Raw genomic sequence first — 27935 nt, 5'->3', positions numbered from 1 at the left:
AACAAGAATATGCAAAACTGGGGAAAATGAAGCACAGATGGAATTCTAGGAAGCAGAGGAAGCAAACTTTGCAGTTAAAGCTGGAGATGAAATATGTTTGCTTAAAGCAGGAGATGTTTATGAAGAGTTATAGAACAAGTAAAGGGTTTATGCCACAGCATAACTGTTGGGCAGGAAAGAGAAAATAAGCTCATTGTTAGCCAGTAATATAGAAATAAAAATGACAATAATAAATTGCTTTACAGGTAAATAGACAAAATGGTCTGGTCACACATACACAGACACATAAATTATAGGTAGTGGAAGATTTCACACGAGTTGTATGAAGAGAAAACAAGTAGTTCATCATCTTCTTTCGGCTGTTCCCATTAGGGGTCGCCACAGTGGATCATCTGTTTCCATTTCTTCCTGTCCTCTGCATCTTGCTCTGTCACACCAACCACCTGCATGTCCTCTGTCACCACATCCATAAACCTTATCTTAGGCCTTCCTCTTTTCCTGTTACTTGGTAGCTTCATCCTTAGCATCTTTTTCCCAATATACTCAGCATCCCTCCTCAGCACATGTCCAAATGAACGTAATCTTGCCTCTCTGGCTTTGTCTCCAAACCTTCCATCATGGGCTGACCCTCTAATATACTTATTCCTAATCCTGTCCACCCTCGTCACACCCAGTGTAAATCTTAACATCTTTAAGTCTGCCACATCCAGCTCTAACTCCTGCCTTTTTGTCAGTGCCGTTCCAACCCATATAACATAGCTGGTCTCACTACCCTCTTGCAGACCTTCCCTTTCACTCTTACTGGTACTCGTCTGTCACAAATCACTCCTGACACTCTTCTCCACCCACTCCATCCTGCCTGTACTCTCTTCTTCACCTCTCTTCCACACTCACAATTACTCTGAACTATTGATCCCAAGTATGTAATCTCATCCACCTTCGCCACCTCTACTCCTTGCATCCTCACCATTCGTCTATCCTCCCTCTCATTCACACACATATATTCTGTCTTAGTCCTGCTGACCTTCATTCCTCTTCTCTCTAGAGCATATCTCCATCTTTCCATGGTCTCCTCCACCTGTTCCCTACTCTCACTACAGATTACAATGTCATCTGCAAACATCATAGTCCACGGGGACTCCTGTCTGATCTCATCTGTCAACCACCATTGCAAATAAGAAAGGGCTCAGAGCTGATCCTTGATGTAATCCCACCTCCACCTTAAACGCATCTGTCACTCCCACCACAGACCTCACCGCTGTCACACTATCCTCGTACATATCCTGTACCACTCTTACATACTTCTCTGACACTCCCGACTTCCTCATACAATACCACAACTCCTCTCTAGGCACCCTGTCATATGCTTTCTCTAAGTCTACAAAAACACAATGCAACTCCTCCTGACCTTCTCTGTACTTCTTCATCAACACTCTCAGAACAAACATCACATCTGTAGTGCTCTTTCCCGGTATGAAACCATACTGCTGATCACTAATCATCACGTCCCTTCTTAACCTAGCTTCCACTACTCTTTCCCATAACTTCATGCTGTGACTGATCAGTTTAATCCCTCTGTAGTTACTACAGCTCTGCACATCTCCCTTATTCTTAAAAATGGGTACCAAAACAATTTTTCTCCATTCCCCAGGCATGCTCTCACTTTCCAAGATTTCATTAAACAATCTGGTTAGAAACTCCACTGCCATTTCACCGAAACACCTCCATGCTTCCACAGGTATGGCTAATTAATAAACAAATATGGATATTGAAACAGGTGAGAGCGCCGCCAGCGCGCACCTCCCCCCTCGCCTTCCACTGTTTGCCCGGTCCTCCTCCTTCACGCCCCGGGTCACCTGTGTGCTTCTCACCGGGTTGAGGGAGGAGGAGACCCGCCGATTAGAGGCGAGGGGAGGAGGAGGTCCAGGCCTTCCCTACCCCGGCCTAGAGGCGCCATAACCTTTAGGATGCTGATCTGGACGGCTGATGAGATGATTCGTTCAGGCCCAGCAGCAGAGCAGATGGGAGTGTTCTTCTTGCTCGCCGGACCTCAACACCAACACAGCTTTATTTTAAGCCCCTCTCGCACCCTCTCCAGAGAGCCAGCTTGTTGAAGAAGCAACGGGCGGGGAGGGTGAATCGATGGTATCGAGATCTCCCGACCGTGGATCGAGTGCGGACCCCGGACCTCGCCGGAGCCTGGCCGGATCTCGGATCGGGGGATCATCCGGCGATCGGCGCCCCGCTGTGTCGGCCGCTGTCGCCCTGTCCGGTGCCCGGCCTCGGCTCGATCCGGCTGCCGGATCCGGGGCGATTCCTCGATCCGGGCTTTCGACGAGATCGGCCCTGGTCGCAGGCCGAGTGCTTAGCTTCTTGGCTCTGTCTCCGGACCCCCGAGGGTCCCGGCCTGCCGCCCGGCTCCGTCCCGGCTCCCCTCTGCACTGGGCAGGCACTCCCCCCCCTGGGACAGCCCGCTTGTGCCCTGTTGCTCCATGGCTCCCCAGCTGCTAATTGCTCTCCTCTGACTCCTCCCCCCAGAGGAGAGGCCCAAGCATACTGCATTAAAAAGGCATTGACTGGCCCTGAGTCTCTCCTCACTGAAGACGGGACTTGAGGAAAGGGGGAAGCTCCCACGGTCACCCCCGAGGATGTCTCCCCCCGGAGACATCATGGAAATCCGTATTAGGGGGGTGGTCTGCCCCAAGTCTTCGGAGAGGACAGAGAGCTCACTCCACCAAAAAATGCCACTCTAGGTCAGTCACAAATACTTGCCCCGACTCTACTCTGGAGGGGGGGGGGGCGTTCCCGGGCTGGCGGCGGCAGGAGTCCATAACAGCCGGACGCTGGGTTCTCCAAATCATATCCAGGAAATTGGAGAGAAAAGAAAAGAGCCATCCCGCTCCCCCCCCAGACAGATCGGATCAGGGTTCTCCTCCTTTTTTTTTTAAAAAAAAGGCGGGGAACTAAGACCATTGTAGACCTCTCTTGAACCTGGCAGTCCCCAAAAAAAAAATGAAAATGGTCACTACACAATCTATTCCCCCTTCTGGAGAAGGCCACTGGATGTGCTCGATAGATCTCAACATCCACAGACGACCACGCCCAGGAGGGTTTCTCCGCTTGCTGGGGCTGGGAGCCCAGTTCTACGGGTTCCTCCCCCCTTCACCACAGCCCCCAGGGTGTTGTTTACCAAAGTACTAGCAGTGGTAGCGGCACCACTGAGCTTCAGGGGTGCAGGTCTTTCCCTACCTGCATCACAATAAATACAAACAAGTCCCAACACCACCTCAGCTCTCTTCTTAGATTTAGGGGGCCAGACTAGACACAAGGAGTTTCTGAGCCTTCCACCCTTTGTCGAGAGGCCATGAGTTTTGGAATGGGGCACCCTCCCACAATCGCTTTCTCATGGTGCATGGCCACCCACCCGGTTGTATGCCTATCCACCCTTGCCAGTGGTTCCCCCCCCTCCTGGTAAGGTCGGGTGAATCTCCTTGGATTCTAGATCCCATTCGGATCTGATATCCCATCCTTCCTGCATTCCTCCTCCGAACCCTGGACAACCTGAAGCTGACAGGCCTAGATCCCTTCACGGTCCTCTCCCTGTAGTGCTTCAGTCAAAGTTCAAGTGGCGGCTATCTCATTTCTCACATTCACAAGAGTCTAGTCCTCTCTTATGTCAGCCAAATTGTAAAAAACTTTTCTTAAGGGTACTTCCCTTCTCAGGCCCCTATAAAGCAAGCAGTTCCTCCTTGGGACCTTCAAGACAGCCTTTTGGTAGGTTACATCAGCCAAAGAGAGTTTCTGAACTTCAAGCTTGGTGAATATACTACACTCACTAGATGTTCACAGGCAACATTTTATTTTTATCTCAACAGGGACAGCTGGTCATCATAGCACCAGCTGTTTTTTTTCCTTTTGCAAAATTCAATTTGGGCAAGCCAATTTCTAGTTCTTCTCTCCCGCTGGATTTCACAGTGCATTTTATTGGCAGGTAGGGGGGACTCTGTCCACCACAGGTGCAGACAAAAAATGAATATACTCTTCAGTAGAAGTTTGTGTACTCACCATAACGCTCCATCTGAGTAGGTGTATTCATTTGTCTGCAAATTGTTTTGGCAAACTTCGATCTGTGAGTCATGAGGGTAGAGCAGGGCATTTATGGTGAGAGGAGAGCTGAGAGCTTGGATCCATAGCTGGAAAACTAATCCATAACCCAGGTTGTGCAGACAAATGAATACACCTACTCAGATGGAACGTTATGGTGAGTACATAACTTCTAATTATAAGAGTGTTATAGGACTCAGCAGAAATAGTAATGTTGAGAAAGTGTTAGGAGTTGCTTTAGATTATGTACAAATAGAATGCTGCTCTAGGCCTAGTTGGTTTATGCTACGAGTTTTAAAAATCTTTGTCCAGATAGCCAAAAAAGTATTTTTGAAGGATTAAAATGGTGTATGGAATGGTATTATTAAAAGAAAAAAAAATGTTCTGAGAGCAATAGTTAAGTTTAGAAAGAAAATGGTGATAATGCCTGTTTCTTTTTGAATTATTTGATCTGTCTTATGTAATCATGATTGTAAGTTGTTAGTAAAGACAATAAGTACTGACATGCATTAGGTGTTGCATGAGGAAATTCTTGGCATTAAAGGGAAAGAAATTAAGGAGGTAATGAGGATGGTACACTGTACAGACTAAGCAAAGTTATTGTCCTGTATCATCACAAAAGCTTCTGATTCAGTTTTACGTGTAGGAATGTTTAAGATATTGGAAGAATATAGATGTGGAAACAGATTTGTTTCCATGTGTAAAACTATACCCTGGCAAAAGTAGTACAACTGTTAAGTAGTTAATGGATAGCTTTGGAAATTGATAGATTGAAAAGGTGAAAAGGATGTCCATTAGTTATGAACGTGGAGGTAGAATTATCTAAAGGATGGAAAAAAGGTTGGAATTAAGTATGAGAATGAAGCTGCCAGGAATTTTAGTTTTTTTCAGATGAGATGGTAAAAACAGAGTCAGGATGAAAGAAGCTATTAGCATAAAACAGGAGTTCGTAAGTAATGCACCCGTTAAGCTAAATCCAGCTCTTTGTGAACTCAAGGCATGTTAGGCCTGTCTACAAGAACAGAAATGCTTCTTTAACTTTTCGCAAATTCATATTCATTACTTCCGTATTCACAGGAAGTTACTAGGCTAATGGCCCTGGGGCCCTTACAAGCCTTGCCAAGAGTTTATCCCCAAAAAGAAACCTCAGTCAGCACCTGTCACCCCTGTCAATGAGAGGGACAGGTGGAAACCGTGGGACGAATTTGTGGTTTCCTATCCACTCATCAAGGTTGCGCTTGAAGAGGATTAGCGAGGTGCTCTGTTTGACGTGTATGGGAAATCTATCCAGAGACTGGGCAGCCTCTGGGAGACAAACTTGTATCTCCAGCAGGTTTTGTTAATGTCACATACAGTATTCGGTTCAGGCCTTTTGAGCTGGTACTGCGTGAGGAGTTAGATTTACAGATATGGAGCATCTTCTGGCATTCTTTTCTTCTGTTACCTTTACTGTTTCCAAACATTGTCCTCACTAATGAATCCTGTCTTTACATTAAATGGTCAAATTATATGAGTTCTAACTTTACTGTTAGGCTTACCAGTGAACAGTCCGGATTTTTTTCCTTAAGTATTGACTGATCTGATTTTCTTTCAGTTGACAGAATTCTCTAAAGTTTCTCTGCAACACCACTAGTCAAAAGTATGAGATGTACTTCTTTGGATCACTGTTGCAATATTACTAACAGATGGGATATCCTACCAAAAATAGCCGCATGTCTGGTCAGCATACCAAAGCTGGGGCGTCATCCTCTTGTGCCATACATTTGACATATGGACCTCATACTGAAGGATCCAGGAGATACATAAGGGATGCAGGTGCACAAATTATCTCAGAACTTTCTTGCCACCAGTCTGTATACTGAGCTGTCACTTCAACTTCATCTACCTCTCACCTTGCTCATCACCCCTCTTAGAGCAAGAAATATGGACAAAACCATAAATAAAAGTGGGACAAAGGCCCAAAAATAGGGACAATTTTTAAATATTGCTCTTACAAACATAGAAAGTTAATAGAATAATAAATAGTTTTATATTAGCATGGATTTTCTGAGTGGTATGAAGTCTAAAACTCAAAATGTCTGCCATTATTTTTTAACTTTAATCTTTAATGAATTGCTGCTAAATTCCCAGAAAACTGCAATTTTTTGAAAAACAGACCAAAAATGTGGACATTCTGTGAAAATCTGTGCAGTTGAGGTGTATGCGTGGCTCAGCACTCTATTAAGTGTAGTTATGATGAAGTTGATGTTTTTTTTTTTCTAGGGCTGCTGCATTTAGTTCTGTCCTGAGGCATTACTCTTGGCTTTGTCTTCAGCCTTTACCTGAAGGCATTAAAGCTATATTGGATGCTCTTCTTGATGATGATAAAACTTTTCTTTGCTTCTACTAATGACATTTTTAAGTGCCTGCAAGACAAAGGCAAGAGCTTTTAGTAATTCAGACATATTTTTGTTTCTCCCATCCCTAAGTTCCAGAGGAATTATCCCTCCAAATCTACTTTTGTTTGCAGACTGTCTTGCCCTCCACCCAAATGTAAAAAGGGTTCTAGGTGTATACCTTCAGCTAAATCTACTCAGACTCCTTCTCAGAAGTCTCCTTTTCATGACAAACTAGGTTCCATCTGACGGTATGATTCCTTTTTCCCTTGGCCAGGTTCCTTTGTCAAGTCTTCTTTCCCTGTTTCTTCCTAGTTGGGTCACTCAAGACTCTTGGGTTTATCCATCATTATGGTGTGGAAATCCCCCCCCCCTTCTGAGAATCCCACAACCTCCATAGGAACAGCTTCCTTTCTTTCCCCAGGTGCTTCAGACTCTTCTGACCCAGGGCACCTTTCACATTGTTTCCCCTTCCCAGGAAGGGAAGGATTTGTATTCCAGGATGTTCCTGGTCCTCAGGAAAGAGGGCACCTGGATACTCATTCTGGACCTTTGTCAGCTTGGTACCTTTCTAATGGTCCCCTCCATACGGATGTAGTCTCATCAAACCTTGTTCCTCATCATTTTCTTCCCCAGGTTTTCCTGTTATCTGTGGACCTGAAAGATGCCTATCTTGACATCCCCCACCCTTCCCCTTTTCAGGAAGTTTTTGTGTTTCTCTGTTTCTTCCCCGCATTTTCGTTTCACTTTTTTGCCCTTTAGCCTATCTGTTGCCCCAAGGGTATTCACCAAATGCCTTGCTGCTGTCATTGCCTTTTGCAGGATGAGAGGAGTTCAGATCTTTCCTTATCTAGATGACCTGCTCATCCAGGCTTCGTCCCCCAAGGTTCTGACTCATGACCGTTAGTTTACTGTTTGCCTGTTTCAAAGCCTTAGGGTGTACCATAAACTTTCAGAAATTAGTCTTAGTTCCCTCACAGCTCACAGAATCATGTTTTTCTTAGTTGCAAGATCCAGATCATTTCCATGCTGGCATCCCTGCCTCCACCCAAAGTCCCCTCACTCTGATTGCATTTTTCCAATCCCTTCTTCCTCTGACTTCAGTCACAGTCAGGGATGTTCTCAGGGTTCTAGAGTTTGTCATCCACCATTCTTATGCTGCCTCCAGCCAGGCTCTGCATAAGAAAATTCCAGTGGTACCTGAAGTCAGTGCAGCTTCAACACTGTCATCTACTGGATTTCCTAGTTCCATTCCTTCCCTGTCTCAAACTCGAGCTTCAGTGGTGGATTCATCAGCTTTCTCTCAACACAGGGCTTCCTCTCCAATCTCCAGTCTCATCTCGAGCTCTTTTTTGATACCTCGGTGGGGAGCTTCCTTCTGTTCTCTCAGGGTTCTGGTCTCTGGCTTCCTCAGCAGAGGTCAGATCACATCAACATCAAGGAGATGAGAGCTCTCCTTTAGCTCTTCAGGCTTTTCATTTTCTCTCTCTCTTTTTTCCAGGGCCCCTCAAACGTTTTTACAGACAATACCACAGTGATGTGGTATGTGAACAAGCAACTGGGTATGCTGTTCTACCTTCTTTGCAGGCTCTCTCATCAGGCCTGGGATCTAGCTGTCCAGTATCAAATGACTCCAGGCTGTCTACATTCCTTCAGAGCAGAATATAGTGACACTCATTGAGCAGGTCCAGCACACAGGCTGACAAATGGATGTGTTTCTGGACATTGTTCATCGGTGGGGTATTCCTTGGGTAGGTCTTTTTGCCTCCCCTCTGATCAGACAAGTCGTCTCTCTTGGAAGGGGATATTTCTGTACGCCTTCTCTCCCCTTCCCCTAATTCCAAGGATCCTGCAGAAGATCAAGCAAGATTCCCCAAAAGCCTTGCTGATTACTGCCTTTCAGCACAGACAGCATTAGTTCCCCCCTTCTTTGTCAGTTAGCTGGGGTAATCACCAAAACATACATCACTGGGTGGATCTTCTTGCACAAGACAAAGGGCTCTCTTATTCATCCTTACTTGTCCATTCTTCAGAAGTTGCTGTCATTGATAGGTTTTTGATCCCTTTTAGGCATCTCTTTTCCGAAGATGTGCATTGGGTTCTGCAGGAGGCCAGAAAACCCACTACCAATAAATCATATTTGTCTAAATGAAAGATATTTAATATCTGGTGCCTGTCCTGTAAGCAGGATCCCTTTTTAGTGGGGATCCCTCTTGTTTTCTCTTATTTTTGTGAATTGCGCCATGCTGGGTTAGCATATTCTTAAGTTAAAGCTCTTCTTTTAGCTATTTTTGGCTTCCCTTGACTCCTCCTTTATCCTTTAGGTTAAGCAGTTTCTTAAAGGTGTCCTCCATATTAGGCCTCCCAGGAAGCCTATTCTGCCTTCTTGGGATCTCGGTTTTCTAAAAAAATTGAGTAAGGTTCCTTTTGAGCCTACAGCTTCACCTTCCTTGCAGCACAGTACTTGGAAGACTGTTCTTCTTTTGGCCCTTACTTCAGCTAAGAGAGTATCTGAGGCTCTTTTGGCTGTCGCCCATTTTTTAGTTTTTCACAGGCGTAGGGTGTCTCTTCATACTAATCCTCCTTTTATGCCCAAGGTGGTCAGCAAGTTGTCTATTAATTTACCGTTCTCTTTTCCTTCTCTGCAATCTGCTAGTGAGATTATTCACACCTTGGATTTACATAGACAGCTCAGATGTTGTTTGGATAAAACTAAGGCCATTTGCAAATCTGAGCAACGTTTTGTTTCCTTTTATCCCAGGTCTTTGGGTTTGGCAGTTTTTAATCAAACCATCTCTTCCTGGATTTCTGAGGCCATTTATTTTTTGTAATTCTTTTCATAGTAAATGTCTTTCTACCTCTGTAAAGGCTTATTCTACCAGATCTGTTGCTTCCCGTGGTACCTTTTTCAAAGGACTGGATACCAGTTCCATCCTTGAAGGCTGCTACTTGGACTTCTGTCAGTACCTTCTCTAAACATTACAAGTTGGATGTTGTTTCCAGAGCAAGAGCTGGCTTTGCCAGAGCTATTCTGCTTGGGTTTCTAGAAGGTTGTTCAGTGCCTTCCTCCTCCCAGGTTTCCTCTTGAGCTTTTGTACTGTCCCTTATGTCAGGAATACTGCAACAATGACATGGAAGGACATAATACAGTTGTGCAAAATCTTATAAAACAGTAAATATCCTTCTCTTCACTGTTGCAGTATCTGCCCCCTGCCTCCTTCCTGGTTTTTGCTCTGCATTATTTCTGTTGCCTTCCTGGCCAGGGAGCCTTCTTTTTTCCCTATGTTTGGATGCACATGTTCACCCTGGGGCTTTTTATTTCTGAGGTATGTACATCTGTGCACCACCTTTATGGCCTACGCCTTGTGCGAAGAGCATATGTGTGACATGCAATGCCTATAAATTCTAAAGGTTTTGGTATACTGGCCACACATTGGGCTGTCCTTGGCAGGAGATGCCTTATGTCAGGCATACTGCAACAGTACAGAAAAGGATGTTTACTGTTATGGTAAGATTTTACAAAATTGTACTTTATTAGCAAGGACAATTTTTTCACGTTTTTGCAAATTATCTTATGGGAATGACATAAAATGGTTGGGAAGTGTTAATGCAACCAAAAAAAAGAAAAGAAAAAGTAGATTATAATGACATTTTTGCTTTAAATACCAGAAAAGGTCAAGTTATAAAAATGGAAATGACAATCTGTATTATATGTAAATGTTATTAAGGAGGGTTTTATGTAAATGGATGGCAGGGGCTTGAGAAAGAAAAATTAAATTCATTGTAACCTAAAAGAAAAAGATTTATATGTAAATTGCAGTGAAAGGACTTTATGCAGTGTCTCTCTACAGAAATTGTCTGTTAGGGCACAGGTAAAATAATAAGGAAGAATGGAAATGCTTAGTTCAAGGATTTAATTGTGAGGAGTCTTTCCTAGCATGCTGTTTGTGAATGCAGTAGGATACAAAGGCTTTAGGATTTGATTATTGAAAAAATGTTTACAAATACAGACACTGTTGTACTGGAGTTTTGGACAATAGACTGGAAAATTAGATATAAATTATTAGATAGAAAAATTGTGCAGTTTTTGTCAAATCTAGAATGGTAGATATGCAGATATTTTATAAGAATTGTGAGACAGTGTGAAAAAAAATAAAATGGTAGCTTTGACAGAAGAGTTGGAAGGACAAAAATATGAAATTATTTGGGTTGTGCATGGGAAAAAATTAATAAATTGTAAAATATTGTATGCATTGCAAACATTTTGAAAGTGTGTAGTAGTAATGTTTTGTTTGTTAATATGTTTTTGGAAAACATGAAGTTCCTGTACTCTTTTTTTTTTTTTTTGATAAACACCTTAAAGATCTTTTAAATACACTCAAGCTACCACCAAATCGGGCAGACGTATTCTTGATTTAAAATCCTACCCAAAGAAAGACACCTCAGGAGTTACAGCCATTTTATAGTACACTACATAATCATTTTTACAAAATTACTTCACATACATTAGAGCAGTGTTCCTGTTAGATCCTGTGGTAGAAGTCTCAGAAGTGATTCAAGCTACCGTCAAGCATTCAAAGTTATTTAACTTATTCTGCTAGGTGGAAGTGTTCTTTATCCTGGTTATTCGTTATCCTGCACTTTCGCAGTTGGTTAGTGGGTAATTTGTCCTCAACATATCTTAGACACATGCTTTCATTTCTTTATGTCATGATCTGGTAGAAAGAGGTTTTCTTTGTCTTTGCCCAACTTTGAAGACACCATCTTCTTTGATCTTGATATATTAATTGACAATAATGTGTTCCCTTTGAACCAGTTGGTTTTGCAGCTCTGAAGTTTGCCTCTTTAAAGGTTCTTTTCTTTGTGACCATTAGCTCTGCCCATATCCCTTATTTATAGACAGCCTTATTTGGTCCCTTAAAAGGATCACAGGTTTCTGTCAAATGTGGTCTCAGAACTGTTTTTAAATTCGTCAGTTAAGGTTGTCCTTTTCTTTCTAGGTGCAGAGGTCATGGAAGAAAGAGCACTTTATACTCTTGATATGCACTGTTACCTCTTTTTCTTTCTGAAGATGATGCACAAGAAAAAAATATATCTTTGGTGTGACAAGAGGGATGTATGTCTAAATAAGTACTGTCAAAGAGGAATGCTAAGTGCATAAATTATTTGCATTTTGCAACCAGTTAACTGGTCTCTCAGTAGAAAGAGTTAACAAAGCGTTGTCACCAGAGTTACCCACTCTCAAGATCATGTGCCACAGCTGCTTGGCCATTGATTCATAATCTTTACTAGTCATTGTTGCTTGGGCAATTACTTCAAGAGTTGATACTCTGTGATACTTTACCACTTCAGTCCCTAACCTTTAGAACTTCCTTCAGCTCTGAACTCTCGTGGAGTTTTAATTTGAAATACATATAATTATTTTAATCATCTTGCCGTCTGCTTTTGGCATTTAAAGCTCAGAATGTCTATTAGTCTGTCAGAAGATTCTGTGCACTGTGTGTTTATTCCCCTTCCATGGTTTTCTCTGTTGCTAGGTAGCCTTTTTATCCAGTGTCTGCAGATTTTTTTTTTTTATTTTATTTTGGTTTGCTTTGCAAAACAAGTATATCATTTTGTGTTAAGTGTTTTATGTATATATTTTCAGACATGATCATTAAATGCATTAGGTGAGGTTTGGATTCAGAGAGGCTACATGAGGTATCCCCATCTTTGGGAATTTATGTTTTCAGAGTTTTGCTGAGTTAGTTTTACCAAAGGAAAAAAAAAATCCCAACAGTTAATCAGTACCGAGGGCCCTTCTTTCAGATTTGATGATATTGTTTGTGCCTTGCACAGCTGATTCTTCATAGCTTTCAGTATGTTTTCCTTTAGATGCTCATATATTTGTTATTCTGCATTCTACAACTACACGTGGTTATATGTACATGTATAAGAGCATTAGTTTGTTTGATGTGGGCTTTGTGGACAAGTAACACAAGATTATAAGGTGTTTCTACTGTATGGAAAGGGTTGTTTAGAGCATGAGGGTACAAAGAGCCTAGACTGGGCTTGTCTCAGTGTCTTACGACTGAGAGATGAGAAAGAACTTAAACGCAGGTAAAATTAGTTGACTGTGGGGACAAATTTCACGTCAGACAACAAGAGGAGTGCCTTCCATACAATAATGTTTCATGCATAGCGTTTTCCTTCCTTTATGGATAGTCACTTTTGGGTCATATAGCAGTTATCTTTTATTGACTGATTCACATGTCTGCATTAATTATTTGTTTCAGGAACTCTCTACTGCACATGTTTACTATAGATAGTATGTTTTGCACTTGGCTGACTTTTAACTCTGTACATATTTCTTAGTATATTAGTATATGGGTCTGTATTTCAACAGGAATTCTGGAGTGTAGTATCTTATGTGACATCATTTAAGGATTATTAATTTAGTGTTTTGTAACTTTTTTTAGCAGTGAAATGCCAAATGGATCTAGCCTCATCCAGGATAATATCGGCGCCTTATCAAGCAAGACTTCTTCCTTACATCTATCAGTGGAGTCATCCTGCTCTGGAGCCAACAGTGATGTGCAGAAGAACAGAGGGACTCCAAACCCTACTTCATGAAGTGGCTGGATTTCTTTCATTGCCCTTCCACACTGTCATTTTTTTTTAATTACTAACATTGTGGAGGGGTTAGCACTAATTTAGAATTACCCAGCAAAGGGTCCTTTGGTTCTTTTATACAACACCACTAGAACCAAACTTGCACATAGCTCCCAACAGTTTTGTTTTGGGAGTATTTTTTTTTTCTTGTGCAGAGGTTAGCAGTTCTGCAGTGATTCAGATTAACTTCATTTTGTTCTGTGAATGAACTTTATTTTAATAACTTTGGATGCCTTGTTCCAGGGCAGAGAGTGTATATTGGTGGACATATACACTCTTATTTGATTATATGTATGATCATTAAATACAGTACATTTTTATTTAATCTTATTATATACCCATGCATTCCAAGCACACTAAGGAATACCTTTTAAATTAGTTTTTTTAGGAATGAGTTGCTGAGTGAGGCAGGAATTCAGATGTTTTACAGGAAAATAGAAACTGAGTGGAAGATCCTGTCTTTATCTCTGTTGATTTTGTCTGTTCATCATATAACATTTTGTCACATTTAGTAGTGACAAATGTTTTCCACCCCTTAAAATCTTATTATAATGTCTCTGTTGAAGGAGACGGTTGTCCTTGGTCATTATGGCGATTTGATGTTAATGTTTTTGTTCTTAATTCTTTGTTTGGCTTGGAAGCAGTCGAGCACATGCACTGTCTGTGTAGGATTGGCAGCTGACTGATGTTCACCATATTGTTCACTCTTATAGTATTGATAACACAGGACTTCATATAAAGACAGATGTCCAGCCTAACTTTCACAGCTTTTCTTCCTTCCCTCACTAGGATGGTCAGATGCCCTCCCACTTGGACATCAGCAGATCTGTAATATGAGAGATGTTCATCCTCACCTTCATTAGTTCTTTCTTGCCACAGTACAGGACTGTTCAGGTTCTCATGTACGTTACTAAACGTTGTTAGTGGTTCTGTTTGGCGTGTATTCCAGAATACAGATAAGTACCCCACCAGGGAAGAATTTGTATTATATATTTGTATCTGCAGTTAGCACAGAGGATTAAAGCTCTGGACTCCTTAATGAGCTGCTTCCTGTAACCAAAAAGAGCAGAGCTTGCTTTCTTCCACCTCCATTTGCATACTGTGCGAGTCCAAGCAAGCCACTTAACCAGATGTTTCTCCCGGGTCTTCCCCGAAAAAGGATACTTGTGTTCAGTAGGCTTACCTGGGTAACCTGTATATAAAATAACTAAAAAATGTGTGAGTATCCTGAGAAGCTGAAGACATACCCATTGAGTGGAAATGCCACCCTAGTCTGAAGGCCGTCTGGTCTGTTGAGGCAGTTTTATAACCGCTATCCTTCTGTGATGCTTACTTGGACCCAGGCCTCTGTCAGTGCTTGTCAAAAAGCCACCACACACTCAGATGATGGCACATTATCCTGAGCTCTAACACTGCAGCATTCAGTCAGCATGGACATCTGGTTCTGATGTTTGTATTCTGATGAGCATGAGTGAGGGCTGTGTTCTCTCAGATTTAACTTACAAGGACATCTACAGCTTTAAAGTATTAGTCATCAGTGTCTGCTTTTGGCCATAGATGTCTAAGGTAGTCACTACTTCCAAAACTAGAGCCAAGGCTTGCAAACCTCAGATGTCCACCATTTTGTGAAACCGCTATTTCACTCTCCTGCAAATGTAGTAGGAGCTAAGCTGCTAAGAGATGACCTTCTCACTGGAAGCAAGACATTCAGAGGGGACGAAAGGCCATTTCAGAAGGAAATTGCAAGCAGACCAAAAGAGGAAACCCTGAAGCATGCAAGATTAGTCCGGAACAACTGTAACTCAATAGAGTCCTTCCCTCCCCAAACCCACTTTCACTACCAGTTGTTACCCATTCTTTCTGTAGGAGGTTGTATGGGTTGTTTGTACAAGATTGAAAGTGTCATTTAGGATACTTGAGTCCTGAGAATCTTGGCACATGCATACTGGCTCCATTTCATAAAAAGGTTCAAGCTTCTCAGGTACTGCTTGAGTACCTAGAGAACAAAGAGGGAATACATTTACAACATGACATTCTGAAGTAAGAGGGCTAGAGAGAGAGAGAATACCAGAAATAAAAGAAGACATGGGCTTTCACTAAAAAACTTCTCTTAGAATGGAGGAAAGATGGCCCATGGAGGCTAACTCTGGACTTATCAAAGCAAAGCAAATTTCTAAGTGTAGTAAAATTCAAAATGTTAGCCTTGTATGCCTTTTTGCCTTCCTTCTACCATTAGGCATCCATAGTTACCTTAAACCTGAAAGTTGTCTATATCCATATACCTATAACAAGGACAGACAAAGCATTTCCTCAGTTTTGAAGCAGAACATATTCAGTGCTAAGTTTCTTCCTTACCATTTGGTTTATCTACAGCACCAAGGCTGTTTACAAAGTGCTTGACTCCAATAATTGCCTGCTGCAAAATGAATGATTTACCTCTACCTGAACAACTTCCTGATTCAGACACGCACCCTAAATTAGACCCAGACAGTTTTGCAGTTTACCTTGGCCTGTACCCAAAGTCTAGGACTGGCTCTGAATCTGCCAGCATCCCATCTAGTTCCTTATAGCCAATCACAGATTCTTTTGGACTGTACAGACCAAAAAGCATTTTTTCCTTCAAGGAAGGTGCTGTTTTTGACTTACTTGGCCTCCATGTTACAGCTAAATCAGAATACTGAAAGTAAGATGTCCTGACTGAAATCACTGTTGAAGTATTCCTGACATATGGGTTTTCCCAGCTGATGTCTAGTCAGATTTCCAAAGCTTTACCTTCCCAAGGATGTATGTCCAACTCATGACCTTAGCTTGTATGCATTGGGGTATGCAGATGGATCTACAGACGTGGATCCTCAGACTATATCGCCCACAGCTTGAAAATAGGCTGTGCATCTGTCATACTGATCACTGTTTTGTCATTGGTACTTTTACTAAGATTGTTCTTCCAGATAAGTGCCCTGTTGGGGAACCTTTCTTTTTACTTACTTTGTTTTGTAAAAAGTTGTTAGATGTCAGTTAGGAAGGCTAAGTGCAAGTGTGGTAGCAGATTCCTTATAAAGACTTGCATAACAAGTGTCTCCTTTGCTTAGGCCCAGAACACAATTACAACTCTTGCTCAGTTTGTCAGTCAGTCATTCCCAAAACCCGTAGGTTGAGGTTTTCCTATCTCTGCACCTTTCTAGACACTCAGAGTCTTAAATGCTTGGCCCAGTCCAAGTTGGCCAGATCCACATCCTCAGATGTCCCTTTTCCACCAGACAAAAAGCTAAAGAGGTCCAGAACGTATCTGCAGTCCAATCTATCAGGCTCTGATATACTTGTTGAGATTCCAGAACCAGTGGTAAGCCAGGTTTCTTCTCAGAGGATCATATGGCTCCTGAAACCTTGCAGACTGCTAATGCATCTAGTGAACCACGACTCGTCATTTCCAAGGGACCTCATGGCACCCCCTCAAATTTTAACCAAGTAAGAGATTCCCAGGCTCTTTAACAGAAGTTGGGCAGAGTTCTGAAATTCCTCATCTCATCCAGGTGGATGTCACACCTAAAAAACAGAAAACTAAGAAGTGGCCACACCCTTAGCAGGTAGGGAAAAGGAGGAGATAGATTTCTCACAGGGGTTGTTCAAAGCTATTGCGTCTTTGAAACCTCCCTCCTTTGGGTCTCTTCAGCGAAAGACTACTACTCAAAAACCTGCCTCGGTTTCCTGTTCTTATTCTGTTGAAAACGGTGAATGTTAAGTTGTCTATCTCGCCTTCATTCTTGCTGGATGGGTTCGGAGCCGACCTCGGCTCCGACTCGGCCACTCTAAAAGCTCGAGAGTTGGTTCCACCGGCTCGAGGCTCCCCTTATATCCCACAATGCTAGGCGTGAATTACCTCAGATCTCGTTTGCCGCTACAGCGATCGAGGTGTTTGGTTTCTACCGGCTTCAGGTGAGTTATTGTAGAATAAAGTATAGTCTACTTAAACCCCTTTAATTTAATTCATTATTGTTATTTCCCTTAGTTTAGTGGATTCAGACCCCCTTTTCTCCTGTTTTCCACTCTTTCTTCCACAAAGAACTTACTGTTCTTCCCTCAGGCCTTTGGGCCTTTCCATCCCCTTAAGGAGTGTTTGTGTTTCTTGTTAGGGAACTAAAAACTTGGGATAGTATAATTTTTAGTTATAATTTTTTGAAATTTAGTTTGTGTAAAGTGTAATCAGTGTGCTTGAGTGTGTGTTTGGTTACACTTTCCTTTACAATGTCTAAGGATTCAAAGGTCTCAGGCTTCAAGAAGTGTGACTCGTGCTGTCAGAAAATGTCTCTGACAGACGGTCACACTTCTTGTGTGTACTGCCTGGGACCTTTACACCTGCAGGACTCTTGTGCTGTATGCCATGGCTTCAGCCCTAGAGTCCTGCAGGAAAGAAGAAACAAACTCATACTAAGAGGTTTGCTTAAGCCTGAAGGTTCCCTTACTGCTACCTCGGGAAAACCTTCCAAGGCTTCTAAGTCCTCGACTCCAGCTTCTGAGTCGAGGCCTAAGGTTTCGAAACCTACTGCTACATCGGCTCCGGCTGGAGCCGATGAGTCTTTGACTACAGCTTCTGTGGTTCCCTCGGCTCCGGCTGGAGCCGAGGTATTGGAAATTCCTGGGTCGGCTCCGATCAGACCATCGGAGCCGACATCTAGAAAGAGGTCTAGGTCACCATCCCTTGGCTCCGTTCATTCGGCTCCAGCGTCTCCCTTGCTGTCTGAATGGAGCCATAGATCTCACTCCTCTAGATCATCGAGGCTCTCGGATCATGACCTTCAGAGGGTAGTGAGTCAACTTCTAAAGTCCGAGGCACTGGCCCAAATGCTTCAGAGCCCGACTCATCAGTCGATGCTTCAACCTATTCCTCAAAATATTCCTCCTCCGACTCCTTTGAGCTTGGAGCCGGGGCGTCTCGGAACCGAGACTGTGGTAGCGTCGGAGCCGATACAATTGTCTTCGGTTCCGTCGTCGGCTCCGATTTCTTCCTTTGAAGAATCTCGGCGCCGGACTTCCCTCGTCAGCTCCGAGGGGGTGAGTGGCATCGGACCCTTGTCTGACCCCGCTCTCCCTCTCGGTGCTTCGGCGCTGGTGAGTTCGGCTCCGACATCGGCCTCAGAGCCATCTCTGTTGGTGCCGAGGGAGGTTCTCAGCTTCTCGGAGCGGGGACCTCTGGCTCTGCCTGACAGGGGTGCGTTCGAGGTCATGCGGAGTGTGTTGGAACCTGGTTCAACTCCACAGTCAGCTCCGTCCGCCCCTCCCTCTTCGGTGCCTCAGTTGATGTCTACTCTCTCCCTCATCCCTGACCGCAGAGAGCCAACTCTTCAAGAATCCCCTGTGGGGATTTCATCCTCTTCCGAGGCCTCTCCTGATTTGGCAGGGGAGCCCCCTAGGAAGAGAAAGTGTAAGAGGAAACACATAGACTCACTTGAGTCTGTCACCTCTGACACAGATTTAGAGGATTCCGAGGGTTCCCCCCGTTCCCCTTCTGAAGATGTCTCCTTCGCAGACATTCTAGAGATTCTTAAACAGAGGGGAAATTGGCCAGCCCTTAACCCTTCGGAGGATGAATCTGTGTATCTTGAGGCGCTTGGCTCTCGCCCTTCCACCTCCTGGGTGTCCCCCCCCTTTGACCCCCTCATGCAGGTGGTAGCAAAGAAGGCCTGGACGGCTCCTGACTCAGTGGACCCCACCCCCAGGAGACCTTCAAAGTTTATAACGGCACCGACTGATAAACAATTTCTGACCAAAGGAGTTACTGTGGATGCTATGGTGGTAGCTGCTGCCACCAAGAAGGAACTAGCTGATCCTTCAGTGCCTGTCCATCCCCCTAATAAGGAATCTAGGTCTATGGACAGGTACGGGAAGCAGATGTTTTCGTCAGCGACCTTTGCTATGCGTTCGCTGAACTACCTATGCCATTTCACTCGTCTCCAAAGAGACTTGATCAAGGAAGCGAGTGAGATGTTGAAGGATCCTATGGCTGCGGGTTTTCAGGACAAGATGAACGCCCAGCTGGCTACCCTGAATTCTATAGCTAACTCCTCCATGCGCCTCCTTTCATATGCGGCTGATGGAGCGAGCAGAGCCGCAGGGACAGGTGTCGCTTTACGCCGGCATGCCTGGATGCGACTATGCAATTTTGCGGACCCCTTTAAAACGTCTTTCACTAATTCCCCGTTTGATGGATCATCTCTCTTTGGTCCTCAAGTGAAAGAAACCTTGACTAGGTGCGAGACGGATGGCAAAACTCTGTCTGCCGTCGGAGTCCATTTTTCTACTCCTTCTAGACCTTACCCCAAAGGCCAGAAAGGTGGGAAAATGTGGTTCTGCAAACAATCTCAAGGGAATTTGCCTGACGCACAGAGTCGGTTCCCCTCCAGAGGCAGAGGAGGGAACAATAATGGTAGACGTCGCCCCAGAGGCAGAGGGGGTCCGCAGAACCAGGGCAATCGAGAAACTTTTTCCGATAAGCCCTTCCAGCATCCCTGAGGTGTTGCCCGACTGTCCACCTTCGGAGGCAGTCAGGGGAAGATTGTCACTGTACCCAGAAGCCTGGCTATCCCTAACTCAAGACAAGTGGGTACAGTCCATCATTTCCGAAGGCTATTCCATTCCCTTTGTTCGCATTCCAAACCAATCAAAAAAATCCCTTCCAGATGTTCCACCCGCTCAAAGGGATCTTGCAGCTTTGGAAATTTCAAAGCTGCTTGCAAAAAGAGCAATTCAGCCAGTTCCAGCAGACCAGCAAGGATCCGGAATCTACTCCAGGTTCTTTTTAGTTCCAAAGAAAACAGGGGACTGGAGACCAATTTTGGATCTCAGTATCTTGAACAAGTCTGCCAAGAAAACAAGATTTCGGATGGTCACGCTACAGTCCATCCTTCCCCTATTGGGAAAGGAAAACTGGATGTGCTCTATAGACCTTCAGGATGCGTACTATCATATAAAATGAACAGACGCTCCAGAAGATTCCTCCGCTTCAGGCTGGGAACCAGTCACTTTCAATTCAGAGCCCTGCCCTTTGGACTCACCACTGCCCCCCGGGTGTTTACCAAATGCATGGCAGTGGTAGCTTCTCACCTGAGACGTCAAGGATTCCAGGTGTTTCCATATTTGGACGACTGGCTCCTCACAGCTCCCACCAAGCATCTTCTTCTAGTGGCCAGAGACTACACCTTTCGCATTTGTCAAAAGCTAGGCATATCAATAAATTGCGAAAAGTCTGCTTTGTCGCCTTCTCGTGCTATTACCTTCATAGGCGCAAATCTAGACACAGTCAACATGTCTGCGAGACTAACAGATCAGAGAATAACAGACATACGCAAACTGGTCTCTCTTCTCTTCAACAGCAACAAAGTCAAAGCCAGGTTAGTTCTGAAAGTATTGGGGATTATGGCGGCTGCTATCCCTCTACTTCTATTAGCCAGATTCCACATGAGAATCCTTCAATGGATGCTCTTTACACAATGGTCATACCAGCAACTTCCGATGTCCCACACCATTATGATTACGCAAACATGCAAGAATCATCTTCTGTGGTGGATGTCTTCCCCTCAGCTCTTCCTGGGAAGACCCTTTGTTCCCTCCCCTCCGGTTGCTACTCTGACAACGGACGCCTCCCTGATCGGGTGGAGGGGGGCATTATCAGGGCAGAACTGTCTAGAGCATATGGCAACCAGACGAATGCCACTTGCATATAAATGTTCTAGAGATGAGAGCAGTGCTTTTAGCATTGCAAGCCCTTCAAGACTCTCTCCCCTTGGGAACGATAGCAATCCAGACGGACAATATGTCTGTAGTGTGGTATATCAACAAACAAGGCGGAACCAGGTCCTATCCCCTATGTCGAGAAGCACTCAGACTGTGGCAATGGGCGATTTCTTCTCAGCGGTTTCTGATAGCAACGCACATCCCCGGGAAGTCCAATCAAATCGCGGACAAGTTGAGCAGAGCTATCCTCATGCCTCACGAGTGGTCTCTGAAAGATTCTATTGTGGGAAAAATTTTTCTCAAGTGGGGTCAGCCTTGCTGCGACCTTTTTGCTACTCCCCAAAACAGCAAGTGCAAAGATTATTTCACCCTCTTCCCCTTACCAGGCCAGCCCAGCAGAGACGCTCTAGTCCAAGTTTGGCCCCGGGGACTTCTGTATGCATTCCCTCCCTTTCCACTAATCTCTCAAGTGATACAGAAAGCTATCGCTCAGAAGGCCTCATTGATCCTCATTGCTCCTTACTGGCCTCGACAGGTTTGGTTCCCCTTTCTACATCAATTTCTGTTGGAGCAACCCTGGCATCTGGACCTAGTTCCAGATCTTTTGATCCATCAGTCTGGTCAGTTTCATCGCTCCCTAACATCTCTGAACCTCACTGCTTGGTTCCTCCAGTTCCTACCTTAGCCAGGCTTCCTCAAATATCTCACACTGTTCGAGATATTTTAATAGCTTCACATAAATCTTCCACTAGAAAAATTTATCTTAGTAAGTGGAAACGTTTTGCCTATTGGGCTCAAGGAAGGGACTTAGATCCTTTCACTGCTCCCATCCAAATGGTTCTTGATTTTCTAGCTGAACTCTTTCATGCAGGTTCATCTCCTTCTACTCTCAAAGTTCAATTGGCAGCTATATCTAACTTTCATGTAGGCATTTCAGAGTCTGCCATCATGTCCCACAAGCTTTGCAAAGCCCTTTTGAAGGGAGTTTTTCTACTCAGACCTCCTATAAGAAATCCTCCTCCTTCGTGGGACCTTAATTTAGTTCTCAGTTCTTTGATTCTCCCCTTTCGAACCTGCAGCTTCCTGTTCATTAAAATTGCTATCATGGAAGACTCTCTTTCTGGTAGCTATTACTTCAGCTAGAAGAGTTTCAGAACTTCATGCACTCAGCTGTCGACCACCATATCTGTTGTTCCATAAAGACAGGGTATGCTTACGAACCAACCCGTCCTTTTTACCTAAAGTAGCCTCTGCGTCAAACCTAAATCAAAGCATTGACCTCCCTGTGTTTTTTCCAGAATATTCTAATAGGTCTGAACAAAAATTGCATTGGCTAGATGTTCATCGTCAGTTAAGGTACTATTTGGATAGGACCAAACAATTCAGAAAAAACGACCAGCTGTTTGTCTCTTATACAGAAGGCAGAAAGGGACTTTCTGTTTCCAAGGTATCACTATCTAGATGGCTAACATCTCTGATTTCCATTGTTTATGAAATTAGACACCAAAAGCTGCCTAACAAACCTAAGGCCCACTCCACCAGAGCTTTGGCTACTTCTATAGCCTTCCAAGACAGACTGCCTATTGACACCATTTGTGCAGCGGCTACTTGGGCTACTCCTCACACTTTCATTTCACATTATAAGTTGGATTTAGCTTCTAGACATAGAGCTAACTTTGGTACCACTGTTCTCAAGAGTCTGTTCCGTTAGGCCACCCGGGACAAGGTGCTAGGGACGCGGTCCCATCCAGCAAGAATGAAGGCGAGATAGACAACTTAACATATAGAAGTTATGTTCTTACCATAACGTTCCATGTTAGTTGTCTTCTTCTCGCCTTCTTTCTTGCGTCCCACCCTCCTTCCCCCTGGCCTGGACAGACCTAGAGGAGTTTGATTTTGACCTCTCTTTCTACCACCTCTTTTGCTATAGGTATATGCTCTGCTGTGCATATTTTCCTAGATCAGGCTTCAAGTCACCTTTCCTCTTCCCCTTTGTTTATAGAGGTGGACTCTCTTTTTCCAGTATTTCTGGTTTTATTATTAGCTGGGCCTAGCTCACAAACGAGATCTGAGGTAATTCACGCCTAGCATTGTGGGATATAAGGGGAGCCTCGAGCCGGTGGAACCAACTCTCGAGCTTTTAGAGTGGCAGTCGGGCAGGTCGGCTCCGAACCCATCCAGCAAGAAAGAAGGCGAGAAGAAGACAACTAACATGGAACGTTATGGTAAGAACATAACTTCTATTTCTGATCAATCTCTAGACTGTTCTTAAGTGCATTGTCAATGCCAAATCTTCGGATGAAGAGGACTCTGTGTCACTGGATTCCCCTGTTGAGAAAGCTTCCTTAGGGGAGACTATCCAGAACATGATGAAACATTTGGCAGTCCATTCACATCTCATATGCTCAAAAGAGCTGTCGCAGCTATTTTTTTTAATGGGTACCCCTGCCCCTTCTCCACTCCCTTCTGTCCTTGAGGCTTTCCAAGAACACCTTTCAGTCCACCTCTTCTGTACCGGATTCTCAGCCACCAGCTCCTACAAGACAATACAGGGTTTACAAGGTACCTAATGACCTAAAATACTTATAAAAGAATACAATGGCAGACCCATCTGCAGTATCTTCCTTCATATCAGACCTCTAAGCTACGGCCCAGCGCTGATGCCCTACCCATAGACAAAGAAGATAGTAGTGATATGGATAAATTGGAAAAGAAGGTTTTACACCTCTGCTACCCTTGCTTTTAGGGCAGTTAACTACCAGACTCAAATGACAAAGTGATCTTTGTCCTGCAGTCCTTAAACAAGGTTATGCTGGACCCCCTACAGCAGAGTCAAAGCCACAAGTGCTAAGCCTGCTATCCCAGCCTGCTGAAATAGCCATAGCATTAAGTGCAGTTATGATACTGTAGATGATGCTTCTAGGGCAGCTGCCAATGGATCTGTTATTTGCAGACATGCATGACTTCGCAGTCAACCTATTCAAGTCGAAACTTAGATTCTCCCTTGGACAAAGACTTACTATTTGATCATCAGGCTGTCTTCTGTTCAGAACTCTCTAAGACCAAGAAAGTAATATGAAAGACTGCAGACAAATTCTACTCTCCTCCATTCCTAGATACCATAGGACATACCCATCTACATCTACCTCCTTCATTAGAAGGGATCCTAGGACATCTCAGAACAAAATAACACTCCTCGGAAAAGGTACTCTGACATACCCCATAGGGAACCTCCAGTGGGGAGGCCTCCCTTTGGAAGCACAAATATGTTACTGTGTTTGCAGCTGAAACCTCTGAAAGGCATACCACAGCCTCCACACAGCCAGATATCCCTTCTTGTCCCCATTATTCAAGATGTTTTGAATCAGGGCACCATTGAGCAAGTCCCAAAGGACTTCGTGGGAAAAGGATTTTGCTCCAGGAATTTTCTAGTGGCAAGGAAAGAAAGGCAGTGAGACCCATCCTAGACCTGTTTCTACTAAACACTTACTTGAAGGTGCTGTCTTTCAAAATTCTCTCTCTACACACTTTTGCCCTTCATTCTCCCACAAGCTTTCTTAGTGTCACTAAATATTAAAGATGCCTACTTGCATATACTCAGTCTTCCTTCTTGCTGGAGATTCCTCATGTTTTCCTTTGGCTGCTCACATTTTCAGTTTACCAAGAGTGTTCACTGTGTCTAGCTCCAGTAGTAGCTTTCTGTCGCACTCAGGGAATACAGATTTTCCACTGCCTGACCAACCTATTGAACCAGGCTCTTTCTCCAGAAATTCTTCTTATGCATCTCAATTCCCCATCTAATTTCTGACAGGTCTAGGTTTCACTTTAAACTGCAAAAAAATCCCATATGGCCGCTCTACAGGACTTGGTTTTCCTGGGCAGCGGATTGGACAGAAAATTCCTACCTTTTGAAAATCTCTACTCTGCAACCCATTGCTTAGCAAGGGAGATGCTAAGAACTTTGGGGTTCATGGCAGCTACCATCCCTGTGCTCTCCCTGGCCAGACTTCACATAAGGAAAATCCAATTGTATTTGAAATCAGTGTGGTCACCCCTTGGACACACTGATTCCCCTCCGTTGTCTCAAAAAGAAGCTGCTCTTTTGGAAGGGGCAGGTTATCCTCAACTCAGGACTGCTACTCACATCACCTCCTCCTCTAAAACATGTTCATACAGATGCATTGGATAAAGTGGTGGGGGGGGCATGGAGAGGAGCACACCAAGTGCAGGGCAAATGGCAAACTCAGCTCCTCAATGAACCAAATTAATTCCTGAATGAAGTCCTTTGGGATTTGCTCGATGGTGCCCTGATTCAAAACATCTTGAATAATGGGGACAAGAGGGGACAAATCTGAAGGCTATGAGGGTTCTTCTACATGTTCTTCAGACATCCGCCCACCTTTGGAAACCCAGGTCACTCCTTGTGTACACAGACAACACCACAGTGATGTGGTATATAAACAGGAAGTCACAAAGTCTTACCAGTACTGCAGGTTAGCACAGGAGGCATGGAACTTTGCCACCCAGATATCACTCTCACAGTCACATGCATTCCTTCTCACGACAGTGTGCTAACAGACTTCCTACACCTCTCCCTCAAGGAACCCCATGATTGTTCATTAAAGAAGTTTTCTACATGATCACCCATCAGTGGGGTACACCTCAGGTAGACCTCTCTGTCACCAACCATAAGCTTCTCCAGTTCTGCACCTGGGACCCTTGTCCTGCAGCCTGGATGGCAGATGCCTTTTCCTTCCAGTGAACAGGGAAGTTTCTCTGAGCTTTTCCTCCTCTGCCTCTTCTTCCAGAAATTCTCCTCAAGGCACAAAAGGAAGCACCCAAGCTCCTTTTACTGGTACTGTTTTGGCCAAGCAACATTGGTTTCCCCTGCTCTTTCACCTGAGAAAGGGAAATTACAGGAGAATAGCTCTACAACCAGACCTGATAACTCAACAAAAGGAATTGCTTCTCCAGCCCGATCTTCCATCTCTCAACTTGACTCTATGGATGGTAGGATTTTAATCCCTAAAAGACATCTGTTCTATGAAGAGATTGTTCAAGTCCTACAAGAAACCGGGAAACCCACTACTAGAAAATGTTATACAGCTAATGGAAAAAGGTTTTCCGTTGTTACAGTAAATATAGTCAGGACTCACTCTTAAGTTCCTGCTGTACTGCAATATCTCTGTGAACTACTTTGATCAAGGTTGGCCTACTCTACTATAAAAGCTCACCTGTCAGCTATCAATGCCTGCTTCTCTATTAGCCCTCCCGTTATGGCTAGAGCGGAAGTCAGGCTTTTCCTCAGGAGAGTCATGCATCTTAACCCACCAAGGAAACCCAACTGTCCCCCTTAGGATCTTAATTTTGTCCTAGAAAAACTTACAGTGCCTCCTTTTGAAAAAGCAGCTTCCACTTCTCTCAAATTCTGTACTTGGAAAGATGTCCGTCTCTTGGTTCTCACCCTCTGTTAGAGAGTTTCTGAGTTGCAAGCTCTCATGGCCATTAATTTCACAAAGGAGTAGTCTCCAGGTCAATCTTGGAGGCTGCCACTTGGTCCTCTGTACACACCTTTACCATACATTATGTAGTCAATGCTTTCTCCAGGTACAGGGCAGCCATTGCTAAGTCAGCCCTGTCCAGACTGTTGGACAACTCTTTTACTCAGTAGCGAACCACCCTTCCTTCCTCTTTCAGCTCTGAGAATCACCCATATGTCAGGAGTACTGCAATGGTGATTTCAGTATCTTACAGTTGGGTAAGAACTTACTCCTACTGATCAGTGTTGCAGTATTCCATCCCACCTACCATATCCCCTCTTCTCCTCTTCACTTCATTTTTCCTTTTTCCCCTTTTGCTTTAACCCTCTACTCTGTTGGGAATGGGGGAGTTATCTTACCAATTTGAGCTACACCCCTCCTAACTGACCAGCTTCTGTCATTAGTCTTTAGGCCACTGGCTTGGAGGTATTCTGAGGATCCATGCTAGTACAACCATGTGTATATTCTGGTGCATATGAGCTAAGGTCATGAGCTGGACATACAACCTCAGGAAAGTAAAGCTTTGGTACCCTGGCCGGACTTCAGCTGTGACATCCAATATGTCAGGAATACTGCAGCAGTGATCACTAGGACGTCTACTGTTATGGTAACTTTTTACACAACTGTACTTTTTTCAGTCCACCAAGTGGGCGGGGTGGGGGGGTTACATGGCTTCGTCAGTTCTGATGGTCCGCCTGGCAAGCCTGTACTTGAGGAAACTGTAGTAGTACCTAAGAAGAAGATAGTGGCAGCATACGTGTTTCTTGCAGCACCATGAGAGCACTTTCTTGGTACATTGAGTTTAGTCATGGACTCTCAGAGGGTCTCTACGGACTCCTTTGAAATAGCCTGAGGGTACCACTCCATTAAATCTGAGGATCCAAAGGACTTGGAGAGAAACTCATATGAGTTGATATCAGTGAAGTAATGACAGCAATTGTAGTCATGAATGCATTTGAATAGACTTAGCAGACAGAGATCCTGTGTATACTCAGACAGTACCAGAATGATGTGGTATATTAACAAGCAGTGGAGAAGACACTCGTATCTCTTGTGTAGATTACCATGGTGGCATGATGCTTAGCTCAGGAGTCAACCTGACATTCAGGTCAACTCTCAATCTTTCTTGGGAAAATATTAAGGAAGATTGGTTGAGCAGAACAGAGGACTGGATGTTGAACCAGGAAATATTTCTATTTCTGGTTGACAGGAGTGTGTGGCAGAAGTAAACTTTTGTTTTAAAAGAATCTAGCTCTGAAAATCTTGCACTAGGATACAAAACTCAGAGGCCTAGACAACACATGCCTTAACAGTAACATGGGCAACTTTAATTCTCTACTCCGTTCCACTAGTCCTTGTTCTCCTTGGGATAATATAGAAGACTACAACAAGTAGTTGGGAGGGTGGCCTAATGGTTAAGGTGTTTGCCTTGCAAACGCAAGGTGTAGGGTTTGAGTCTCACAAGGGATAATTGGCTAGGCTTAAAATGGCTCGCAAGAGCAGTTAGCTTAGTACTAACCTATGAACCTATGAATCT

General features: G+C 44.0%; 1 protein-coding gene across 1 annotated transcript in view; it reads left to right on the top strand.

Moving 5' to 3' along the window:
* Positions 1 to 16919, top strand: part of RC3H1 (ring finger and CCCH-type domains 1) — a gene marked incomplete in the record, with an annotated part of 3590040 nt that extends 3573121 nt beyond the window's left edge. Inside the window, 1 exon segment of the mRNA XM_044055940.1 lies at positions 12938 to 16919. Coding sequence (XP_043911875.1) covers positions 12938 to 13091 — 154 coding nt within the window.
* Between the last annotated feature and the right edge of the window lie 11016 nt (positions 16920 to 27935).

The sequence above is a fragment of the Protopterus annectens genome, chromosome 14.part0 (genome assembly GCF_019279795.1).
Source record: "Protopterus annectens isolate FY-2018-M chromosome 14.part0, PAN1.0, whole genome shotgun sequence".
In the NCBI taxonomy this organism is placed as follows: Eukaryota; Metazoa; Chordata; order Ceratodontiformes; family Protopteridae; genus Protopterus; species Protopterus annectens.
This window is presented reverse-complemented; position numbering and strand designations above follow the sequence as displayed.